General features: G+C 36.6%; 1 protein-coding gene and 1 non-coding gene across 4 annotated transcripts in view; both read right to left on the bottom strand.

Moving 5' to 3' along the window:
• The window catches only part of RNGTT (RNA guanylyltransferase and 5'-phosphatase), a 172,906-nt gene that overhangs the window by 106,668 nt on the left and 39,668 nt on the right, over positions 1 to 26,570 (bottom strand). For all 3 annotated transcript variants that reach the window (XM_039570126.1, XM_039570127.1, XM_039570128.1), the window contains exons 9-11: positions 23,079 to 23,214; positions 16,469 to 16,540; positions 1,238 to 1,402 (exon numbers count right to left, since the gene is read on the bottom strand). In XM_039570126.1, the coding sequence (XP_039426060.1) occupies positions 1,238 to 1,402; positions 16,469 to 16,540; positions 23,079 to 23,214 (373 nt within the window). The remainder of the gene's footprint in view (positions 1 to 1,237; positions 1,403 to 16,468; positions 16,541 to 23,078; positions 23,215 to 26,570) is intronic.
• TRNAK-CUU lies at positions 11,003 to 11,075 on the bottom strand. The gene has a single exon. It is a non-coding gene; the product is annotated as a tRNA-Lys (tRNA).

The raw sequence follows: 26,570 nt of genomic DNA, 5'->3' as shown, positions 1-26,570 counted from the left end.
AGTCTGTTTGCATTTTTAGCTATGCTGATGAAGTATTCATCACTACGTTTGTTGCTATAGTTGCAGAGATGACTGAATAAAAATAGGATAAAGATCCTTTGGGCAAAACAGTATTATTTTTAAATAGTCTTTTTTCAGAACAGGGTAATACTTCAAAACAACAGTCTATTCTGACCATACATAATGAAAAATTCACAAAGTTATGATGAATATGAAAATGCAACCCCTTTTTCATCACCCTGAGGAAGTGTTACAGGAATCACACTCATCAAGTTCACAGAAGTAATGAAATGAAAAAGATATTTTAAGGTAAGTAAGAGCAACAATAATTGTTAGTCTATATATTGATCTTTTGAGAATATATTTTTATAAACCCTATTCTTTTGAGCAGATACAGATTTGAAATCTATTTTGAACCAATAATTATTTCTCTTAAGTGTTTACCAATATTGCCTTAGATAAAACTCCATATCAATACTGGTACTGCTACCTAAAACTCCTTACAGTTATCATAGGGCATACAAACAATTCTTAAATATTGACATAAAACTTCTTACTTATTGAAAACAATGATCAGATTTCAAGCCTCCTAAAAGGCTTTCTGTTTTAAGAGTACAAAGAACATATTTCTCTAAGTAAGAGTGATTTAAGTAATGACCAAAAAAAACCCTATAATGTACATTGTACAAAAAGAAAGATGGGTAACCTAAACTCTAAAATGAAGAAGGCTTCAGAGTCTGTCATGATTGACATTTAAAACACCTACCTCAAACCAACCAAAAAAAAAATCCCAAAGAAAAAAAAAAAATCAAAAGAAGCCACACCAAACCCAAATATCCCAATAAATTAAAAGTGTATAGACATTCTTTCCTCAAAGATGTTTTTAAGGTGGTGGTAACACATTAGGGTGAAAAATTTTTGACTGAACTGCATTTGAAACACAATCATCCCAAATGCAGATTTCAACGTCCTAAAAGTTTAACCTGGTACTTCAGATTTATTGATATCTTCAAAGGCTGTTTTCTAAAAGCCTGAGATAAGTAATAAAACCAAAAAAACCCACTTTTCAGAATATCCCAAGCTGGTAATCACCCCACAACCACTGCTGAACACTTGGTTAGCAGAGGAACTCACTGGAAGACACAACAAAAATGCTGAGGGAAAACCTATACCTACCACTGTTTTGCTGCCTCCAGTACCACAACATAAAAAACTGTTTTACTGTAGTCAAGCTTACCTTTCTGGAAGTGTAGATGTCAAAAAATGGTTTGTTTCGAACACCGAACGGTTCCTGTGCTTTGTCAATGAGACCACTTTTCATCTTTTCATGTCGTGGAAATATAATCTCTTTCTCTATGCATGCAAGTCGAACATTAAAATCACAGTCTCCAACAGGCTGTCCCTGCCAAGTTACAAAAATCAGTATTAAAATCAAACACCAAATTATTTGAGCCATCTAAGTTTGCCTAACACAATATTTAGAATCCTACAGATACATAAAAGTATTATCAAATCACTAATTTTTTCCCAAACGTGTGGCTTTCAAGTATCTGTCTCAAGCTATAAGAAGCTTAATTAAATCAAAGTTCACAGAAAGCTAGAAACCTGTAATATGCATTCAGGCACATGTGAATTAACTATCTAAATACCTTTAAAGTTAAGTAAAATAATTTAAAGATTCCCTAATTATGGCTTTTATATGGCAGCTACATACTTCTCCACATAGCTTTCGTCTGAAGTCATTTAGCTCATTTTGTTTAGAATACTTTTCATGATGAAGCAACGAGATTTACACATTTAAGTGAACTCTTTGCTCCGAGTGCAGTATATTGATGCCTTGAAAGAAACATTAATTAATGTTCATTTTTCTGTCACAGAAAAGAGAAAAATAGGTGCAGTTGGAAAATGTGCCAATAAACAATGGCTACAAAAGCCTGCAAGATATTTGACAGCTCAGTCACAAAAAGGCAGTAAAACCCTTCACTAAGCCTCAGCAGCATACCCTGACCTTTCAAGATCTGAAATAAAACAGCAGCTTTACATTGCTCTTTATACACTTGGTGCATTGCACCAGATCAGTATGAGCATTCAAAATGCACATTTGTCAGATTAGTAATGGCTTGTAATGGAGTTTATTATATTTTGAGCATTAGATAGTGAGGGAAACATGCTATGTATATCACTAGAACAAAACAAGCAACTGTCAACTAATAAATTCAAAAGCTCGTTTCAATTGGAGGTGTCAGTTTCACAGCAATGAGACAAAACTCATAGATTTGCATTGTTAGAAGCATGATACAGCACTGAAAGTTGTTTACATGAGATCATCCCTCATTTTGCCACCCCATTCACACAAGAAAATAATTTTCAAAACCCATTCCTTTCATGGCCTACAGAACAAGCTCACAGAGCCTTGGCTTGCAAACCAGAATTCTTTGAAAATTGAAAGCAGTGAGCAAAGAAAACTGGGAAGACATGAGACTCAAATCATCAATGGCAGCAGTATAGCTGAGCAGGAGAACCGGCTACCAGGTATTTCCTATACTAAATGCAGCTAGAAGGAAAAAAGCACTGCTCCAACATGCATCAGAGAGGATATGAACTGGTCAACTGGGAAGAATGCCAAAAAAATAAATGGCAAAATGACATTCTGATGAGGCATACAAAGGTAAGAAAGTAAGTAGTATCTTAAGAGGTATCTCAATTAGGAAAAAAACAGAGTACCAATTTTAGACCAACATGAATTTGATCAATTCCTTCCAAAATCATAGTGGCTTTCACCAAAATCTTCGGCATTGCATGCTCCCAAAGGGCCATTAAGTTTGTCTTGTATTTCTTTGCTAGCATTAGATCCTACTAGGCCTCTATCAAAAGTCCTCAGTTGTTCATGGCAACAGCCTTAAGAATTATGCATTGCTCCCATACCACATGTAATTCATAACCACTTTCTTTCAGGACTCTGCTTCCAGTCTATGTAAGAACAGGCAGCACAGCCACCATCACTCTGTAGGGAAGCACATCTTGTGCAAAGCCTGTGGTAGACACCATGGGTGAAATGTCTCCTAATCTCTGTTCAGTGATCCATGCTCGTGAAGAAGAAAGCTCAGCTCACTGTTACTGTTGCCTTCAGTGTAATCTTCCTTTCAAATATGAAGGTGTTATTAGTAAAAAGCCATTCAAATAAAAGGAAAATTAGGATTATGGAAAATTCCAAGGGGCAGGAGAGTGGTTCACTCTTTATTCATTTCTCACAGGATACAGATGTGTGATCTACAGATTTTTAAGTGCCACAGACAAAATGCTGGAAAATCAATCAATCTTTTACTTTCTACTACTTTCCTTCCTTTCTTTCTCATCCCATGTATAGCATACTTGAGTACTCATCTATACAGTGACAGAGTTTGTCCTGGTTTGTACATGTAATTAAAACACAGACAACACATCTCAATCCCTGTAACAACTGACTGAAGAACTAATTTAAGAATTCTTTCCTGGGAAATGTGTATATATTTTTTTTTATTACTTCAAAGAACCCCATAATTCTCTAGGTACATTTCAGCAAGATCTAGTGCACATGCTCTTTCCTATAGTACCTTTTCCACTCAGCCGTATTTTATTAGTAGGTCTGAAAGAGCAAATTAACTAATTAATATTTCATACATTTGAGCTTCCAATAAGCAGTAAGGTTATTTAGAAAGCTTTTTTATAATGACTCATTCAAAAAATCATTTCGTACAGTGATTTAAATTTATTTCCATCCCTTAACAGTTAAATTAAAAGCTGAGGCAACTTCATATGCACCATAAACCAGCTGAATCACTTTCTTTTCCTTTAAATATTCCTTTCACTTTTCTCATCTACTTGGAACTAATTATTTCCTGCAGTTCTGCCAATCATATATTTCTATTTTAAAGCTTGTTAAGCAGAAGGGTATATTACAAGTAGATTCCATCAAAAAAAGGTCAAAGCTAGGTTGACATAAGATTATATGAGACAGGAAAACAGACAATGCTGCCAAGCTGCTTCTTCATCAGACTAGTAAACTAAGAAGTCAAAGAGTATTTCATTCTCACAAAAGCACAGGCCATTAGCAATAAGAAAATTAGTACATCATTGAATTTAACTCAAGGACATACTGAATAAAAGCAATATTGGAGGAGAGTGGCTCTTTCTTTGTTATTAGACATTTCCCATAATTACAAAAAATGTTCTAATACACAAGGCATTTATCCCAGACATATCCAAAATCTTCAAGTGATAAAATTCTAGTTTTTAGCAAATAAGTAGGAGGGTAATGTAGGCTGCAATAAATAATTCAGAGACCTTGACAAAACCAGAAGAGATTTAGTGTATAAAGCACATATTTAAAAGTTGTCAAAACCCAAGACATTGATGCACGTTTACTCTAAACCCAGGCATTAAGTAATAGCATGTTTTTAGGCAATATAGATGTTTTATTAATCTAAGCATTCAGATGATTAAGATTGTATTCCAATATGTAGGTTTTCACCTGTCTGAGAGGATGAGGGTCACTACTGCTTGGCAGCATAGTTACTGAAGTACATTACATGATAATTCCTGTTCTAGACATTTTTAACCTAAAATATGTGTGTTAGCAAAGGGTAAAACAAAATTAACAAGTAGCATGTATCTCCTACCTATGCTAGAAAGTTACACTTGCCTCTCACTGTAAATAAAATGTATCCTAAAGCAATACATCATTTAGACAAGCCCTAAGAGAAGAGACATCTGTTGAATCAACACCTCTTCCTTGAGCAGCTGAGTTTTCTTCACCTGTTGAAACTGTGCATTGCACTAAGGTCACAGCACGGAGTGGGCTTGCAAAGTATGGTTCTGATGTTAAAACATCCTCCACACAACTTCAAAACATAAGATGAAATTTCTACTGCACTTTGAAACCCACCCAGGAGTCAAAACTTCTAAATTTAAACTTAGGCTATTTCAAATTAACTTCTCAACAAGTCACATAAGAACCACAAAAAGAAATACATGTTTAAAAACACTAAAAAACAGGGTCTGCAGCTCATTTAATATCCATTGTCTTGAGCAGTTGGGGGAGAGCAATTTACTTATTGAATGGAGATTAAAAAAGGGGAAGAAAAAAAAAGGAAAAGAAAAAAAGAAAATTAAAAAATGCTACCACCAAAGAAAATCCACCCACCCAACAAAACCACAGTCCCTCTAATGATGCTCCAAATACATGCCAAGAGACTGAATTTGGACAAGTGTCAGGCTGTGCTCCCGCCCTCCACCCAGTTCCCAGTGACCTCATTGTTGAAGTCACAACTTCATGCTGCAGCTGGTAACTCAAATCCCAGGTCATTACATGCAGGAAGATGGCAGGAGTTGCTGAGATAGGGATAAGAGGATAATGTGATTTCTGCTGCACATCCTGCATGTCTCTCCACAAGGAGAAAGGTATCCCTGAGGACCTACTATCACCCTCCACGTTTAAGTTTCCCTTCCCCTGTGTCTCTAAAGTTACCTTGTGGCTGCAGGTCAGCAAATTCCATAAGCCTTACATGGAAAGTCCTTTACCCAGATGGATGCAGTGAATACACCATGCTGTATAGGTGCTAAATTCCATAAAAGTACTTAATCTTTGACTTTGGTATTTATGTGGTTTTTCCCCCAATGCAGCTACAGTTAAAAAAAAATAATGCCTGGGCCTCTGCATACAGCTGATAAACCAGCATGGTCCAGGATAAACTGAGAATATTTATTCTTTTCCTCCACGAGGCAGGCTGAAGCCTACCCACCAGCAAAGCATGCTCCATTTGCTTCTTCAGAGCAGTACCTGAGACATGAATAATTCAGCACACGCACAGAGATGTACGTTCCATGCACATCTTCACTTACTGAGCCAGAGTGGAACATATGTCACAACTGTCTTAGCTTTAATGATTTTGAGAGAAGAATAAAGAATAAGCTCAGCCTGATATTCTACCCTGTGTTTAACATTATTATTGACAATTCAAGACACCCACAGCTGACATCTGCATTTCCAATGAAAGCCCATTATTAGTTCTCCCAACTTCTGAAGGCCACGCAGTCTAATATTTTGCATTTAATATTAATGATCTGGCACATATTTCTTCTGACCATCGTTTTATAGATGCTGCTCTTTTTCTATACATAGCTTTATATAAAAGCAATCTAAAGGTGCTGTTTCAGTTTCCAAATAAGATTATTACTACATTCAATCACCTAAAAGGTTTTTTTCATTTCCTATGAAGTTTTCTTTTTAAAGCAGCATTAAAAATAAGGTATCAGAGAAATGAAAAATTTTATAGAATTATGACCCTTAAGTTCTACATTTCTAAAAAGCAAAAGGCATGAAGATCAATATAATCTAAAAATTAAATTTAAAATTTTGGAGGTTTTCTAACTTACATCACATATATGACAATGGCAAGGAATTCAGCAGTTTCAAAAGGTTTCTAAAATTTATCTTACCATCAATGAGGTACAGCGTGTGAAATATTGTTTCAATTGTAACAATACAACCAATGTGCTGCAGGAACATAATTACTATTTATATGTTGTTGTTTTGTACAATGGAATATCGCTCTGATTTGTTTTTCACAGAACAAAAATGGTTTGAAGAATCAGACCTATTAAAAAGATTGCTTGAGACATATATGAAAGTACTGGTATTTCCTTAAAAAATAATCACTAAAAATAAATTTTAAAATGTACAAAGGAAAGAAGTTAGTAGCCAATGGATAACACCAAGGTCTAACAGAACATACACATATAGCTCCATAGGGTTTGTTCATTTGTAAACATATGTCACAACTGAACAACTTGAACAAATCAGCAGGACTGTTGAAACTGTGACTAAACAGATACGATCAAAACAAAAAAAGTAGTTTGCACTCCAAACATTGCTCCCTTCCTTGCTCTTCTGAGATTACTCAAAATTTTAAACAAATTCACAATAAAAACCATAGAACTCTGTAATTGCAACTGAATGATAAATTTGCACCACCAGTGTAACAGTAACATATACAAAGCAGAATATTTACAATCGCTTGAAGTGACTCATTCTCATCACCAACACAGGGCAATAAAGAGGCAGAATTATGGAAACAGGCATCTAGCACAGATGAACACCTAAGCCCTCTGTTTTGAAAACAAAGCTCCAGTTAGGCACTGAAAGCTTAGCAGCTGCTGTTTTCGGAGAACAGACAACTCAGTCAAATTCATTGATTGAACGTACAGTGACTTCATTTAGAAATCCTTCTGAGCCCTCAAAAACAGAACTCAATAAGGGGATTTTACTGGGACGTAAATTATTAAAACGAAAAGGAATCCTGTTCCATCTAGACTGGTTGCCTCCCCTCAGGTAATCTGAGTAGATGAACTTCCCACTTCAATTACAGAAGAAAAAGTCATAGTTCTAATAAACCCTAATTATAAAACAGATGTGTCATTAACACCATGGGGTATTTACACACAAAAAAGATTGCAAATGGGAATACAAGTTTTAATAATTTATCTTACACTGAATTTAGGCTATCTTCAAAGTCAAACACAGGATTTTACTGCTTCAGTTTTTTCTAATTATTTTTCCTAGAGCTTGTGTTGCATGTGGTATGGAGGCATTCTTATCTTAATTGCAACAAATACTAGGTGGTCCAGTCAATATTTTCTCTTTCTACTTCTACTCTCCTCACACTCTTCCTTTCTATCAGCCATTCACAATGACTCTTCATAGAAATAGCTATTGCTGGGTTTTCACACAACTGTCTTTATGATAAAGAATTATCACTCCAGTGAATTAAAGAACCGTGGGAAAATTCCTTCATCTTGAAAACATTATTCAAGCCATTTCATACTTGAAAAGATTGTGATACTGGTGTTTTTAGAATATAAATCACTTCATGGTATTTAAAATAAGACTGTCTAGTACAGATAGTATGAAGTCTCATAAAAACTAGAAAAGAGGGGGGAAGAAAAAGTAGTAACAATCAGCACTTATTCACAACTACTATCTTAGAAAAGGAACCACCTACATTGCCTAAACCATGACAGAACTAAAAATTAAGTATCAGCTTGTAACACCTGAAGACTTGTAAGCATCCATCATTTCAGTACACAATCTGTCTTTAGATATCTAGTTCATTGTCTACATGGTTAGCTTATGAGTAAGAAATACTGATAAATGTAATACTCATTTCAAAAGTGGTATTTTTTCTTCATATTTATTTTAAATAAGAGAAATATTCTAGAAAGGATAAAAATACAGCCTCCATATTCTCTCCGAGACCATAACAGTCAGTCAGGCTATTCAAACATGTTAGAATCACAGAATGGTCTGGGTTTGAAGGGACCTTAGAGATCATCCAGTTCCAACCCCCTGCCATGGGCAGGGACACTTTTCACTAGACCAGGTTGCTCAAAGCCCCATCCAACCTGGCCTTGAACATTTCTAGGGATGGGACATCCACAGCTTCTCTGGGCAACCTGCTCCAGTGCCTCACCAAGCTCACAGTGAAGAATTTCTTCCTACTATCTCATCTAAACCTGCCTGCTTCCAGTTTAAAGCCATTCCCCATTGTTCTATCACTACAGGCCCTTGTGAAAAGTCCCTCTCCCAATCTCTTATAAGTTCCCTTCAGGTACTGGAAGGCTGCAGTAATGTCTCCCCTAAGATTTCTCTTTTCCAGATTGAATAATCCCAATTCTCTCCCAGTTAGGCATGGAAAAGAAAATTCCATAGTGAGGTCCTGCTTTCAACCTTGATAAAAACAACCCCAAAACATATAGTTATTATAATTGCTACATCCTTCTGGTTAACTTTGATTATTTCTTTTTGTTTAGTTCTTTTCCCCTAGAAACAGGAAAAAGATGTGAAGAGACAAGGGAGAAAGCTGAAAAAATGAAATATTATCGCTAGATTAATTGTAGAAAAGGAGTAATTAAAACTAAGTTAGGGAAATAAGACATTACAACATTTGAAAACTCTCACTGCTTCCATATGACCTTCCCCCCAATACTCGCTTCTGCCTACAGATTTTTGTTTTGAAATACACTGGACAACAAGCCCTGTTTAAGACTTCACTGCCAGTACTTAGAAAACTGGACCTGATAATGCAACTGGAAAACCTGCTCCACTGTAAATCACACCTTCCACTTCAGCTGTGATTACTGCCATATTTTTGAGAGATCTGAATATTTTCTTGAGACAGAAGCTGGATTTAAGTCCACTTGGCAGTTCCTATGGGAATGACAGTCATAAACTGTGAGCTGAAGGAGAGAGTTTTTCTATTTAATCATAAGTTCCTATAATGTAACAAGAAGATTAAAAGATACTGCAGATAAAAAGTGAGGGTTTTTAAAGACTAAAATCATGAGAGGCAGAAAATTGTTTAACAAAGATACTGAGAAAAGCTCTTTAAGGAGACTCCCTAAGAACAAAAAAAATTGTTTGTGGACTTTATTCTGCAAATTGTATTTTCAGTTTGAAGTATCTCAGTTTTTTTCATTTACAACCCAACTTAAACTTTCAGGTGTAACTTTGTATTTTTTTATAGCAAGTTTCATGGTTTGCTGAAAAAGCATGACATCAGGGTAAGGAAGTAAGATAAAACCTACAGACACAAACACCTGAAAAATACAAAGGATTTAGTATCATGGTAACTTCTAAAGCTACTCTTGGAGAACTACTTGTCCTGTACCTCTCTCCCAGGAGCAACACTTTGTGTCTCTTCCACTGACAATTACGCTAGTGATAATTTGCCATTAAAAAAGTTTCTGCTGAGACATGCTTCATGTTAAGGTATAAAAACATTCATATTTTGAGAATTAAACAGGGCATGACAGAATTTAATTAACTCCCTTTTGCTTTTATATAATACTCTATTAAGCATTCTTTATTTTGGAAAATTTGGAAAACAAACCACCTTCACTGTGATCCATAGTGCCCTCTGGGTTGGGAAAACGAGGATCAAAGTCAGAGATGTAAGGGAAAGAAAGAAATCAATGGATTTTTTCACACAATGTAACCAGCAAGTTAAACAGTCATGCTTCAAACTATTTATAACACTAGAGAATGCTCCCCAACAACAAGCAGCTTGTTAGATAAAAAATAAGAGCATGAAAACAGCAAAGACATCCTGGTCAGCATGTACTAATTATCACTCTTCAACAATAATTTACTTTTTGCATGCATCATAGCAAAGGAGATCTTTTTTAAAAAGGGATGGAAAAATGAACAGAAATGCTACTTTTCAGTTGCTGTGCACTTGACTGAAACAGAAGGAGTAACAGTAAAGAAAGCACAAGGTAGCTGTCTGAGAGTTTACCACAGAGGTAAGAAGATTTTCAAATTGTGCTGCTCAGACATACAACTCAGGTTTTTAATGACGGATTGTGGGAGTGTGTCTTGTTTGGTTCAGTCCGGGTCTCCCCCTTGGGTTTCGTGTTACTGTACCATCCCAGTTTATACCCTCCTGGTTTCGTGTTCATAACCCTGCTTTCTCTATTTGTCTCCTCCCAGACCCCCGCCAATCGCTCCGGCACCCCTCCCAAGCTTCTAGAAAGTTCTGGCAGGGGCGTCGAGTGATTGGTCTTCGGGGGAGGATCCCTCCCTTCCTTTCCCAAGATAGGTTCCCTTGTGTGTCCCTCATCCCGCAGACCCGTCCTCTCCTTCCCTGATTCGATGCCGTTGTCATCCCGTCCCTGTCGCCACCCCCCATAAAACCCCTGGCAGGCGCGCTCAGGGTTGCTCATTGCTGGACGCCCCCGGGGGGCGAGGTCTCCTGTTCAGAGACACAATAAACCTTCCGGATTTCATCCACAATTGAGCCTGCCTCCTTCTTCCACCACCTGCCTCTATTGCCGCGGTCCTGTGGAAGGACCCACGAGCCAGACCTCTGGTCTCCCGGATTCCGGAGGCTGGCCCCGCAGCCGGCTGCGTCCGGAGCTGACCGGGCAAAGTGGGAACTGCTCCAAAAAGGACGCAGAGGCAGCTTGGCGCCCAACGTGAGGCACGAACCCACGACCCTGAGATTAAGAGTCTCATGCTCTGCCGACTGAGCTAGCCGGGCAAAGTGGGAACTGCTCCAAAAAGGACGCAGAGCCAATGGATAAAAGGTGATCAACAGGGAAAGGGAATAAGGCAATAAAAACTTTGAAATGACAACTAACTGTGATACATCAATCCTACTTCACAGACCCAAGAGCTTCTGCAGCATTACTCCCTTACTGTGTTGATTCTCAATCACATAAGCCACCATTTGTTGCTCTTCCTGTACTGTAATGCTGCCCTTTTGGAATTTCAGGATACTGAATTGCATTACCTGGCCAGGCTGCCCTTGCTCTTAATAAACAGCACCATAAAAACTGGAGGAGGAAGGAAAAGCAAACTTAATGCACCTCTCTCAGAGTGACAGCAGAAAGCTAAGCAAGACACAGCTAAGTGGATGCTCTGTATTTCATTTACCTGACAGCCCTGAGCCATGAAGGAATGAGGTGATATATTCATATGCTGAGAACATAACATGCAGCAGGAGCACCAGTACAAGCATTTGGCTGTTTGTTAGAGAAGAAATAATCAAAAGGGTGCAAGAGCAAACATGCCCACAGCATCCTTACTTTCCAGAGTACTGTTAGTAACAAAAGCATTTTAAATCTGTATTTTCAGGTGATACCATTTGAAAAAGAACCTCAGAATTAAAATTAAGAGCAGAAGGGTGACTGGCAGCCAGGTGCATTTGTAAACAGAAGAGATGCAATTAAACACTTGCATCTCTGAATTGTGCCCCCAAAACTTTCACAGTACAACTTTAAGATAAGGTTAATAGGCTAGTAAGTGAGAGACAACATGGACTATGAGCCTTACATTGCTTTAAAATGAAGTTTGTAACAGAAAAGTCAGACATGGTAATATTTTACAGGGATTTAAAACAAACATTTTTCATGCATTAATTCAATGAGCACATTGGCTGTGGGCAGGATTTACGAGCAGCATATCTGTCTACCACGACAAATTTTATCTAATAGCAACAGCATTACTACGCATAATGACAAGCAAAGAAATCCTGTTCTTGACTTAATTCAATGCACAAAGTATTAGGAAATTTAATCAAAATTCTACCTCCTCTCTAAGCATTTAAATAATTATTCTTTTTCAAGCATTCAATCTATTCTTACCATTGCAATCTGGTCTTACAAAAACTTGGCTAGAGTTTAAAAATTTAAAGGCCAGGGTTAGAAAGGAAAAGGCAAGTTGTACTCATTTTCAGCATCTTTGCTAAGAATGCATTAATTAGATCCTACATCATGCCAGCGTTACTTTTTATTACTTAACTAAGGAAAAAAATAGTCGCTTACGTTTAGTGTCCATACATCTACAAGTAGCTACTGAATATTATCTAAGAAAAAGCTTCTCAAAACAAGGTCTTTCAGGAAGAGCTGTCTCCAAGATGACTGGAGAACGAAAACATATTCTTTTGTGGACTGTTTCAGATGAAAAGGGATTTGGATTTACCTGCATTTGCTTCTGGGGCTATTAGTTATTCTACTATCAGCTTCCTCTCTTACATTAGAATTATCCACCAAATTATCCACCAAATTTGAAATTGTATCTATACAGCTGCAGTTACTATAATGATGAACTCAACTACATACAGACACAAATCAAGAAGCTGAAAAGCAACATACACTGCAGGGATTTGGCACTATACTCATTAAGACTAAAGACTGTAAAGAATGGTGGGTCCTATTAGCCTTTTATGTTCAGAGGAATATGAAAAATTCAGAGTTCTTGTGTGTGGACCTCACAAAGGTCGAAAGGCAGGCTTATTACACTAGGATACAGCTTTCTTTCTACTAATTTGATTTTAGCAGGTGAGACGAAAGCAGTGAGACAGCAATGTCATATTTTGAGTTGCTATTAATAACAATCAATGCCATGCTTCAAACTGATGAAAATTACAGTAAGAAAAATCTTTTTAAATCTCGTGAAGAATCATTTGTTTTTCTTGACACAAACATCTCTTGCAACAAAATGGGATGTGTTATAAGCTTTTAGAAACCAGATGTCACAGAAATAGTAACTAAAAGAAATAATCAAAGGATTCCATCAGCATCCTTGAAGACAGACTTTTGCAGCAACTATACATGATAAGCATCAGAATTCAATACAAAACTTATCATGGAAAAAGACAACCAAGATAACTGACATGTTTTTGCTTAAGAATTCAAGTTTAGGTTTCTCCCAATCACTGAAACTCAATTTTTATGTTTCCTTTCTCCTAAGACTTTCCTGTATCCTCCTAAGACTTTTCCTGTATAGACATCTAGAGCCAAATACACACTATAGACGTCAATCAGTCTGTTCTCTTGGTTTCCTTTGTTTCTTTCCAGAATGCTGCTATAGTTTATTCCTGACATACTACAGCAAAATCAAAAAGTAAGTAACAATAAGCCTCACCAATAACAATGTGGATTAAAATCTGTAACAGGTAGTTCCTTGTCCACTCACTTTCTCTGCATTGTGAATGCAACATTTCAGAAAGAATACTCTGATAAAGCTAGAAAACTCTGCAATGCTTAGCTAGCAAAATAGGTCATGCATTTGAGAATAAGCTCAGCTAAAAATATCTTAGTTCACAAGACCTGACTAAAACGTGGTTTGCCTGAGCAAAGGCATTTATCAATGGGGTTTGAATGTGCATTTCCCCAGCTGCAAAGTCGCATCTCCAAGAGCAGAGTAAGCTGAGTCACGTGGAGGGTGAGACACAGGACATGCTGCAAATCTTGTAACTCATGAGCAAGTACTCCATGATTCACCTTCAAGACTCAACTACTTCCCAGATCAAAACAATGCCAAATTCCAGCGCAACCTCTGTTTGGGGGAGTTTTTGGAGTGGGGGGTTGTTTGGAAGGTGGGGAGGAATGTTCTGGTTTTGAACAGGACCAGTGCTTTGTGTAATTATTTTATTTGAAGATCTGCTAAAAAAATGAACAAAAAACTAACTCACACAACTTAAATAGGAACTTATTCTTTCTTGCCATTTACAAGTTATATTACATTTACCTCTCTTGGTGATAAAATTCAGTTGATTATTTCTTGCCAAGCCAAACATCCTTGGGTGCCCATTTTTATAATTAAGCTTCTAAAATTAACCTAAAAACAGCTGTGCTTTTTAATCTTTGTAGTAGGGCCATTGCTAATGACTTCTTGTAGTTAAAGCCCTGCTTGTACTCGTACTGATAACATTATCTTAATTCGTCCTTGACTTTAAAAAAGTATTACACAGTAACTAGCTCCTCTCTCTCATTCCCAGGGCACTTAAAAAACAAACAAAACCCAACAAGCTTTAAAGCACTGCTCAAAAGCAGACTTTTCCTAAACACTGACAATCCTCTGGAAACCTGCTGATCATTTTTCCTGTTTGCCAAGTGGGATTCATCATGTTAAATCTGGACACTCCACTACAAATGAGTAGTTTAAAAGTAGTTTTTAAAAAAAATTCAACCAAAATAATTATGAGTTTTGAAAAGTGTTATTTTGCCAGTATATGCACATCCCAAACTGAATGACTGTACACTTCTTATATTACATGTTTACTTCAAAGGAAGTGTAACAGCAGTGAATGGCAGGTTAGACTCAAAAGGAGAGCAGAGACAAGGCAGGACATGAAGGTAAATAAACACAGAATCACAGGTGAAGCCACAGGTAAGAAAATGTAAAGGAAAAATGAGAACTCAGGAGTGGTTATAGAAGACTGTATTTTTCAGAAGACTATATGGAATTCTTGGTTAGGGAAAAGTCTTAATTGTAGGAGGGATCCAGGAAACTAACACCTACTTTTTAGAAAAGGTTAGAGAAAGGACATCCAGATACAGAATTAAAATGTGTTAAAAAAAAGCTTCTAGTCCTAATCTGTCTTCCCCACAAACTACTCCTTTTAAAAGCAGCTGTCCTAAGTCACAGTATGACTATGCTTCCAAGAATACCTAAATAATTTCTGGTGACTGGTGACATGCCTACACTTGCAATTCCCACTCAGACTGAGTGATTGAGCTGAGTAGTACCTTACTCAAGATTGGAAGAGTCAACTGTAGTTTAGAAAGGCTGAAATGCCCTGTGGTTTACTAATCTTGTTTTTGTCCTCTTAGGAGCACTGAAACAATAATTTTGCGTTTCCAGAAGCATTAACAGATACTAGTGTTTCCTCCATGGGCTTTTTTGACTAAATTTAACACATTGCTGTGGTTTAACCACAGTAGGTGCTAAGCCTTCCGCAGACACTCACTCGCTCCCCCTAGAATAACATGGGGGGAGAGAATCAAAAGGGTAAAAAGTGAGGAAACCCACAGTTTGGGATAAGGAGAGTTTCAAAGCTGTAGCAAAGGCTGCACATGCAAAAAAAGTCAAGTAAGGAAGTCATTCACCACTTCCCATGGGCGGGTGGGTGTTCAGCCATCCCCAGGGCAGCAGGGCTCCATCACACCTAATGATGACTTGGGAAGACAAATGCCACCACTACAAACATCCTTCTTCCCCCAGCTTTATATGCACAACATCATATGGCAAGGAATGTCCCTTTGGTCAGTTGGAGTCAGCTGTCCTGGCTGTGTCCCCTTCCCTGCTCCTTGTGCCCCCCAAGCCTACTCACTGGTGCAGTAGGGTGAGAAATGGAAAAGGGCTTGAAGCCGTGCAAGCACTGCTCAGCAATAACAAAGAACATCCCTGTGTTATCAGCACTATTCTGTGCTGATTTGCAAATCCAAAACACAGTACCATGTGAGCTACTATGAAGAAAATAACAACAAAAAAGAATCTGTAAAACACACCAGAAAGAGCCCTTTGGTGATAATCAAACCTTCACTGTATTTGAAAGCTGGTTTACAGAAAACAAGTTTCCTATTTTCAGTACTGTTTAACAGCTCTTTCCTGTGATCACAAAGACTTTACTTCTAGACTCTGTTCTCCTTTTCCACAACTTCTGCAATATATTTCCTTCATATACATTTTCCCTACAGCCTGTGCCACCAGGAGACCCTGCTGTTGAGGACTTAGCAGAGGACCAGTTGCCTGGTTTCAAACAGAAATTTGAGAAGGAGGTGACAGAGCAGCCTAACAAGTACTGTGAAGCTCTGGTAACAAATACACCAGGCTAACTCCTCCATCCCCTCTTGATTTCACTGCTTAAATAGTTCAGACATGCTCTAGAAATCGGAAATTTTCCAGCAGTGGCTAGCAGACTGTTTCAAATGGCCATTTTTTTCTTGAGCAAGTGGGAATAAATCAACATGTATTGTAAGGCTGCTTTCAATCTAAATTCCGATGCATTGCTTGTTATCGAGATGCAAAATACCCAAACACTTTTGGTGTTTATATTTACTCTGAAGCTCTTACTTATATAAATAAGATTAAAATTGCAGTAAGAATCAATAACTAATGATAAGCAATAAAATTGAAAGTACTTACATTAAACTTAATAATGTCATATATCAAGTACCGGGGGACAACCTGTCCATTAACCTTGTCGATGATCATTTCCTTAAAAGAAAAGAGAAAGCATTGGCATTTTTTTCATAAATATAGAAGAAGAATGTTGACACATTTATACTTGGTGCATATACCTGCAAGCATGATGCAATCAAACACCAGCCACGTCTTTATTACAAAAGATATTTTACAACAGGTCAAGGTTATAAAAATATTATTGTGGTCTTAAAAGTCTCTTGTGAAGCATTTAATGAAACACTAGGAAGCTGTGCTAGGGCTTCCCATTCTGATTTGCAACATTTATATATTAGTTTCCCCACAGCTTTCAAAATCTTTAGTGAATAATGAGTTTTTAGAAACCTCAATAAGAACTGCGATCCTAAGTAACCAAGCACTACTGGAAACCTTGCCCACAGTCAGAAATACAACAGCAAGGATGTAAAGAACAAGCATTCACACTCATTTCCTATGCTCAGGTTGGATCTTTTCATTTGAACAGTGTCTTAGGCAGCAGTGAGAGCTGCAATTTGCTTGAATGTTGCACTGTGACTAAACAGTATGGCTCCTCCAAACCGAAATATCACAGACACTCTCTGCATCACACGAAGTCAGTAAACATTCAATATGTACAGGCAAATCATATTGAAAATAGGTCAGGTAGGGAAAGAATGTTAATGATCAACATCCAAACACAAAAATGTTTCCTGAACTTAATGGTACATACAAAAATAAATATGCATTACATGGTAGTGCTTACATCCGTAACTCAGGCTTCCTATGATGGGAATCAGACATATCAGACATAGTATATACAGTTTGATAAACTAACTAGGAAGATTGAAAATGGTAACAACCAACCACTGGAAGATCTTTTCCAGAGACAACTCTGAAACAGTCACTTCTCTAAATGCAATCCATCTTCTCCCTACCTCCCTCCCCCACCTCATTCTTGCCTAGTAAGTTGTATCAGTTGCAGATTTTTTTCTAAAAATACCAAGTTAAAATTCCAAACTCACACAAACAAGATAAAACAATTGAAAAACATGGAAACAGTTCACTATGACATGATGAAAACAAAATCAGGAGTTCAAGAATTATTCCAAAAAAGAACGTTACATCAACTCAAAATAATTTTGTTTAGTTAACGTCTTGCTATGTAAGTAGTATTTTTATGTCTCACAACCTTTTAATTTCTCTCAGAATCTATAAATTCTACAAAATAAACCCAAAAAAGTCTGATTGACTCATGTAAGATTAATTTTCAGTCTGGGTAACAATAACAAGATTCTCCAATTGTACCTAGCATTTAACTACAATTTGCTTTGAAAGATAAGCAAGCAGTTCAGTTGTAAAAATATAGATTTGTTTTAAAGCAAACAAAGCTTGAAGCATTTAAAACTAAACCAGAAGACATGAACATGTTGTTCTCAAAAACCACTGGGAAATCTAAGCTGCCTGCTTAATATTTTGGAATCTCATCTTCTGTGAACACAACACTGAGATGGAGATTGGGATTTCAAAGCTATGTGCAGCATTCACAAGTGTGAATGACGACCTAAGCTGACCTTACACATCATTCCATATAATTAAAAAAAAAAAAATTAACAAAAATTAATCCAGTGAGTGAAAACTATTCCTTTGTAACATTACAATATCTTACTCTTTTAGTCAGAGGCACTGTGAAATAACATGAGCAAAAAAAGTCTACGTAGAAGTGATGTAACTTCACAGAAATGATGTAACAAAATGCCATTCCATTAGTTCCCAATATTTAGGTAGGCTCTCAAAGGAATAGCAGACACAATGCTGCAATGCCTTCTTTGACAATAAATTTTATAACTAACTACAAGAACAGATGGGTACAACTCAAGAGACAGAAGGCATGATATGCAAACTTGGAAGAGTGTGTAAAGATACAATGCAAGGGGGAAAAAATCCAGGATGAAAAACCCCCACCTGAAATTCCTGATAGTAATCAGGTGAAACAAATAACAAAGTAACAGTGAAACAAAAGAATGCCATTGTATTTCATTAACTCTAAATTGAATTGGCAGGTGAAACAACTTTTTGAAACACATTTAATTGAGCACATATTTAGGGTTTAAGGACTTACTTTCTCAGCATGCATATTCAGAGCCTCAGCTTTGATGGAAAGCTAGCATTTGTATGCAAAACCCTGAAAACATTTCAGTGCCTGGTATTACAAGATTTTATGCCTAATTTTAAAAATCTGAATCTCTGCATACTCAGTTTAAGAAGGAATATAAAATACAACAAAGAGGACCAAGAACTGTTTTTAAACATCCTTTGAAGTGTTTATTTTTAACTTTTTCTCTACCTCAGACATGTAAACATTTTTATTCTATTACTGGTCAAACAAGCCTTTTCCCTCATCTCCTCCCTTCTTTTCTTCCTCCCCTGCCTCCTGTTCTCTTTGACATCCTGACTGAAATCCCAGTTACCAGAGCAAAAAACAATAGCACAATATGCCTTAGGAGATGACAAATTCCTGCGCTGCTCATCTCCATCATGACAACAACATTCCCTGCTCTATTAGTTACACCAATACAACTGTCACAAGGCAAAAGCTGTAAAGTGAGCATAGGAATGGTTCAGATTAGAAATGCTCTAACACATCATTATTTTACAGTCTGGTTTTGGAATCTTCTTGAAATTATCGAAATTGAAAAATACCCCAGGGAATAGACCCCAGAGACAAGTTCAGAGAAGCTGGGAAAATGTACTATTTGAGAAATGACCACAATTAAACTCACTCGTTCTGACCTGAGTAATAAGCTGATACTGTAAGACTATATTTAAGCCAATTTTTAGATAACTAAAAACTGAAAACCCAAATCCACTCACATGACATGTTAATATAACATAAAAGTATCCATAAGGCACACCTGCATCCATGCAGTTCCTTCTACAGGCTCCATGCAGATTTACAGCCAGTATTGTGTGTTTTAAAACTACCTCTGCTAGTCAGTATGATCTTTAGCACTTGTCCATTAGCTGCTGGTTTAGGTATCCACTTAACCCATGGGCCTGAAGAACAAGGTCCGGTGATCAATTAATGCAATGTAATCTTGCAACACTGTGCTGGTGTCCCTCTCCTCCATCTTCTGGTGTTGCAAAGCACAGTTGTACAATATATTAGACCTGCAACAGTGCTAAGAGCTTTTCGTTGGACAAGTACCAGAAGAACAATGCTGGACTGAGAGCTCGTGGATTTTTTCTTTGAATCACTTTACTAGAGAGTAACTTGGACTTAAAATAATACAAAATTTAATCACAAAGCAAAGGATCCAATTTTACCAGCCACTTGCAGAATGTATTTTTTGTTGACACAGAGTATGGAATCAGATCTAATAATACCTATGTTTGTTGTTCCTTTTCCTCCTGTGCTTTGTCTTAATCCTTTATCCATTTATCTTTAACACAATTCTAGTCACTGCTATATTTCAGGAATGAAAGTAGCTTTTGTTTCTTGCTTTTTTTCTTAAATCTATTTTGCATAAATCTATTTTGCACCAGCTTTTGCAAACTCAAAAAGTTTTAAGTTCTGCAATTTCTGAGACAGTTTACAAATAGGTAAGATCTCTACTAATACAAAAACATAAATAAATATTTATCTCACTCTCTGTTTATGGAGTTCCTGGCCCTCCAAAGTCTTCAAGTGTGAACAATATTTTATATAAAAATAAAATAGATTAAAAAGTTGTGTTAAAATTGTAAAATGTATTTCAAGGCTAAGAATGCCTCTGCATTTTCTACTCAACTGTTCCAAAGCTAAGCAGAATGCCGAGAAAGCTCCTGAAAATAGCTATTTAGTTTTTTTGCATGACAGCCAAAACATTTGAACAAAACTCTATGCATTCTCTCAGTGGATGCAAAACACTTGGATTCTAAAGGCATAAGTCACACTAGTCACCTGCAGGTGACAAATTAGCTTTAATGAGCTTTGCAGAAAACTTTCTTCCATGACAGGAAAACAATTGCAACTGAAGAGCTGGAGATGAGCACAGTGTTGCAGGAGATCTGTCATCACCCAAGATGTAACTGGTCACATAAGAACTGCTTGCAAGTAGTTTCAGTCTGAAGTGAACCACAAACGCATCTGAAATTCTCAAAGATAACGACATGAAAGGCTTACACCAGAGGCCTTAAAGCAAGTGAATAGATGCCTGAATGCATGGAAATTGCCTTTATGAAAGTTTCATGTATACTGTCATTCTAAATAATGTTAGGGGGAATTACCTAATCTTTTGTATTTTTAAAACCAGTAGTTGTTTGCTTCATGGCACTGATATTTTTGTTCTCTCTTTCCTTTTTTCTCATATTTTTAAGAATACTGTAAAGCAATACCAATTGGGCCACCTCATTCTATACTTTCACTCCCTGAAAGAGAGAAACCTACTTCAAGGACACCAAGTATGAACTACTTCAGCCTGTAATTAAAGAATTAACTTCAACAGCCCTTCAAGCACAAACTAGAAAAATATGTCAATAGAGAAAAAGCCAACTTCTTCCCACAGATTTAAAAAATAAAATAAAATAAATCATGCATATATCTAGAGTAAAGGATCACTCATGGAAATTTTCATTTGGCATCAACATAAAACAAATATTCAATTACAAAGTTAAGCTCTTCTGACACTTCAAATAATAGGCAAGTCTTGTCCTCAAACCTGTTAAAGGAATTTCAATTGAAAAAAAATATTCCATCAACAGCTTTTTATTTAATTGACCATACTGAAACAAATTTAGAAATCTGTACTATGGAAAGTATTTATCCATTGAAAGGTTTTTATTTTATCTCAGGGTACTTCAGTCAATCAGTACTTGTTCATTTCATGTCATTTTGCTTTTCACTTTATTAAAAAAAAATGTGGGAGGGAAAACAATCACAGTAAGACTGATTTTATGCCAATAAAGTGAAACACCAAAAATGCACTGTAACAGTCAAACTTTTACAGAACAACAAATTAAGCAAAGTTATAGTTCATGCTATGGGTACCTGAGAGAACTTCAGCTATTCTTAAGAGACTTAAATCAATAAATCTGGGAACACAAAACACCAGATCAGAGACCTTCTTCCATGCCCCACAGCTACGTTATGCACTTATCTCAATATCCCTGTCTTCCACCATGTACATATCAGCCACCTTTACTAAAACATCTGTTTTGAAAGAAAAAGAATAATTAAATAAATAAATGAAAGAGCACCCATTTCCCTCAAGAACACCTAGGATTGCACCATATGGACACTGGCAAGTCATTACTTTCTCAAGAGCCTTAGAAGTAGCAGGGGAAAAAACCAGCAGTACCAGGCTTTTTATCTCAAAAGTATGGAACCTAATGTATGTCATTAAGAATAATATTATGTATATCATTAGGGAGCTGCCTGGCTGAAGAGGCTCCTACCAGACATGACAGCTTGTGCAACCACTTTTGAGCTGAAAGCATGGCATTTCTTGCATTATGCTCTCAATTTTTCAGTGAAGTAGAGGTGGTGAAAAATATTCCATTAGCTGCTTCTCTGTCCCTGAGTACATTGTTCTTTGCAGTAATTATCCTCACAGATTCAATTTATACATGCTTCACATGTAAATGTGTGTTCAGTAAGACAGATCAGTCACAGAAGTGACATTTCAAGAAGAATACTGAGAACAAGGGCCTGAGAAAGGAAAGCAAGTTAATAAAGACAATATGGTCTCCTATATCTGAAAAGTGCATTAGGCTTCAGAAGATCAATATGGAAGATATCTCAGGTATAAAAATACTTCATCAAGCAGGAATTACAGCAATGTAGAAAGTATCCAATGCTACTGAAACTTAATAGGAAACTGCATTGATCTATTAGTGTAAGAGCTAATGAAGTTCTTTTGGTCATATGAAATAGGACAGTCAAGAAAGAAATAATTTCTTCTTGTGGCTATTCTGAAAAGTTTACCACCAGTAATCCAGTCCAGCCTCCAAACCACAAATACAGATGTTTTACAGCTTGTTTTACAAGTGGCTCAAAGAATTCATTAGCAAGTTTACATAATTTAAATTAGCATAGCAATTTAGAAATGTTTTAGCCTTAAACAAATATAACTAAGCCATTTCCAAATTATTCAAAAATTCAGATCAGCTGAAAATAAAGGTAACAGAAACAAAGACATCAATTCACAAAAGTGTAGCAAAAGATGAAGCAAATTTTATCAAATTTTAAAATCATTTCCATGAGCTGTATAAAACTGACCATGTTTGCTATTACTTTTTTATGTAGCAAGAGATGAAGTTCTGCAATAATTTTTTTAGATTCTCTTCAAGTCTTTTCTCATATTCAGAGAATGCCATCCATCTCAATACCTTGATTTATTTCAAAGACAAACAGCTCCCCCCAGAGCAGTCATCAATGCCATTCCGTAGGTAAGTAATTTCTTATAAAATGCAATTCCCGCATCCAGCCAGTGACTGAATCTATATTCCTCCTGAAATCCTATGATTCACTGATCCAGGCCTAAAAATTTGGCCCTGTTCATGAACAAAAGCAAACAGCACATTAATTGTTACAATAATTATACAGTACACTCCTTACCCCATCTAGAAGAGTGTTTGTTAGGTGTGTGCGAAGATCTTTACGAAATGGAAATTCCAGGTTGGATACATGAAAAATGGAATTGTCTCTATCAATCATATAAACTTCATTCTTGCCATCAATCAGCATCATGTACCTGCAAAGGCAGTGTTAAGATATTATAATTACAGGTATATCCTCAAAATCTCTTATTATTTTTTTTTTTACATTAAGTGTTAAAAACAAATAATCATGACAGATACTATTAAAAAAACATTTTAAAAGGATTTTTTTACACTTAAAACCTGTAAACTGACCAAGGGAATATCCCAGACCATACAATGTTGCTCTCAGCAATAAAAAATGGGAAAAAGAGGAGGAAGGAGGAGACATTTGGAGTCATGGGTTTTTTCTTCCCAAGTCACCTTTGTGAATGATGAAGGCCAGCTTTCCTGGAAATGGCTAAATACCTGCCTGCCAATGAGAAATAGTGAATCAATTCCTTATTTTTCCTTATATTTATCTCAAACCCTGAGCTTTCTCACTTTTACCCTTCTGATTCTCTCCCCCATCTCCCTACAAGGGGGAGAGAGCAAGTGGCTGTGTGGCCTTAGTTGCTACAGGAGTCGAACCAGCCCACAACTTAAATATTCCTTTCACATGGACAAACACTGCCAGGCTACAATTCTTCAAATGAGTCCATGTGACAGACCTCTTAAAGCCCCTGGAGAATTTTCACTGGCATTCTGTATGGAAACAAAGTTTTTGTTAAGCACACCTATCTGCATGCCATCTTCCTTCACAACTAGATGATCTGGATGTTCCCTTCCAATTCAAATCATTCTATGATTTCTATGAGTCTGTATCTTACTTCAGAGATGCTGAGAAACAGCACATGCTGACTTTGAAGACAGAAAAAAATTTCGTCTCAGGACAGTAAATTACTTTCATGTAGACCCATTTGTCTGGGGCTCATGGTAATATATCTGTCCAACTTAGAATCTGAACAAGTTCTCTGCTTGGGAAAGACATTAAACTGATCCAGATATGTCTCATTTTGAAAGTAGTCTTTTTGAGGTTTTGTTAGCTGAATGGCTGAAAACTCCTCTACCCTCCCAATTTAATAAACTACTGAACTAAAACTCTGAATGTGGTCCAAACAACAGAACTTAACAAAATTCTAATTACTACCAACATAAGACAGAAAAAATTTGGTCAAGGATGGACTGACAAACAGAAGTGTTCTATGAGCAGCTAAAAACTAAAAATGTGCAAGAAGCAAAAGAGATAGGCAGGGTTTTGGTGAAACTGAATTTATCAGTTATTGAGGGATTTGGGCTGGTTGGTTGGTTGAGGTTTTTTGTTTGTTTGCTTGTTTCACTCTTAAGTGCATGTGCTTAATGTCAAGTTTAAAGTTTTCTCCAGATAACACTACAGGCATTCATGGAGAAATCTTGTAGACTGCTGATCAGTACATTTCTGAATATTATTTCGACGTACCATGGCCATTTATATTTTAAGAAGTTAATTAAGGTATCAGCAGATAAGCACTTACACCAGAATAAAGAACATGCCTCTGGGCAACACCCCAAAGGCAAAGAAAGAAGAGCAATGATTTCTCAAATACATTCACTGGAGACAGAACACAGGAACTTAACTGCCATGCAATTGCACTGCCCACTGTGAACACTACTTGCTATTACAGCTGTACATTTATTACTAATTACCTCTATTGTGTGAGCACCCAAAAGCTCCAATTAGTAACCAGGCCCCATTGTTTTAAATTCTGGGCAAGTACACAAGATGACATGGTCCTACATCAGATGGCTCAATCCAAATGTAAAACCAGACAAGTGAATAAAAGAACAAAGGCAGAGCAGCAATAAGAGCAGTAACAGAACTGCTCATTCACCTTTGAAAACTATACATGGAAATAGAGAACCATCATCATCTCTCGAAACTGTCAGTCCAATCACTACCAACTAGTCAGTTTCCACTGAAACAAATTCTGACAAATAAAGGGTCACGGCGTCCACACAGATTAATCTCACAAACAGATAAAATATCTAGTCACAGAAACAGTAAAATCTGAAGTTTCATTAGAAGCTACTTTTCATTCACTTCTGATCCTGAGGCAAGGGCCGTTATTAATTCTAATTGGGCATTATTATTAACACAATAATTCAAGAAACAGGATGAAAATTTCATTAGCAGAGTGACAGCTCTTGGCATTACACAGACAGATCTCCAAATCACCTACCAGAGTATTAATAACTTTAATCTTTAAATTTTAAAAAATGTCAACTATCAAATAAAGTTTTTTCTTCAGAAATCAACTATTTTTAGCATACCCAAATAAAGGCAACTGTATCAAACACTCATTTGCCTCCACACATGTGCTGTATCAAGCAGTCCACATCAGTTGGGCCCGAAATAAAAGCTAAAAGAATTATTAGACTTCCATTTTCAGTTGAGTTTCTTTTGGTAGTGGTGGTAGGTTTTTGGTTTTTACACAGTTTTGAAGCTGACAGGAGCTACAGTGAAAATCCTAAGTTAAAAACTGAGGTTTTTCCTTTATGCAGATGTTTATAACTTTTCATCATTAAATTTGAAAGTACTTTTCAGGAAAATATTACTTATTGCAAAATAAGGCAACTTACTTGGTATCCCTCAACCTACGGTCATCGAGATTAAGGAACAAGAACAGAACTGCATTTCCCAAGCTCCAAATCCAATACTATACCCATTGGAACACGTGGCCTCTGCCCTCTTTTACAAATTATTAGGATTCACAAAACTGGGTTTGAAAATTCTCCCCCAACACAGTACCTCACTGCACATGGTGTAGTGCTTGCCAAAACATACTTACCATAAAACTAATGGCCTATGCATTCACAGAAGTTTTGCCTCTGACTTCAATTTTGTGATGTGCTTTATCTGTAAGTTCTTTCTCTCAGCCAAAATCACAGCAACCATCTCAGCAATAAGGTTACATATGTTAATTTTGTGCTTTATATGAGTTTTAAAACCTTAAGTATAATATAAAAATATAACACAGCTTCTTCAAACTTTAAAATCTCATTTTCTCAGTTTGAGTTCAACACACAAGTAATTTTCTGGAAAAAAAATCTACAAGTAGCAAATGGATTAGAAATATTGTTTCAAAGGAAGCTTAAAAATTCAGCTCCTCTAGGAGCCTTCTTTGCCCTGCAGTATTTCTTTAGACAGGCTATATCAAAGAAGATTATTTATTTCAACACAGTGCCGCCGTCGCTGCTTTATTTTTATTTTTATTTTTTAAATATGCCTGTGTCTGTATTATCACATTAAAGAATGCAAAATATAAGAAATTCCATCATCAACTCTAAGCACAAAATACACAGCAGCTCACCATTCCCAAGGGAGTTCATTACACAGCCTGGAATTCAGTCTTGTGAAAGTGCTGCCCTCCCACACAAATAAGCATTACCCAAATATGAATAGCAATTAGCATCTCTAATATGCTCGCTGACG

This window comes from Corvus cornix, chromosome 3 (assembly GCF_000738735.6).
Source record: "Corvus cornix cornix isolate S_Up_H32 chromosome 3, ASM73873v5, whole genome shotgun sequence".
NCBI classification, from domain to species: domain Eukaryota; kingdom Metazoa; phylum Chordata; class Aves; order Passeriformes; family Corvidae; genus Corvus; species Corvus cornix.
Note: the sequence above shows the minus strand (reverse complement) of the source record. Positions and strands in the feature narration are given on the sequence as shown.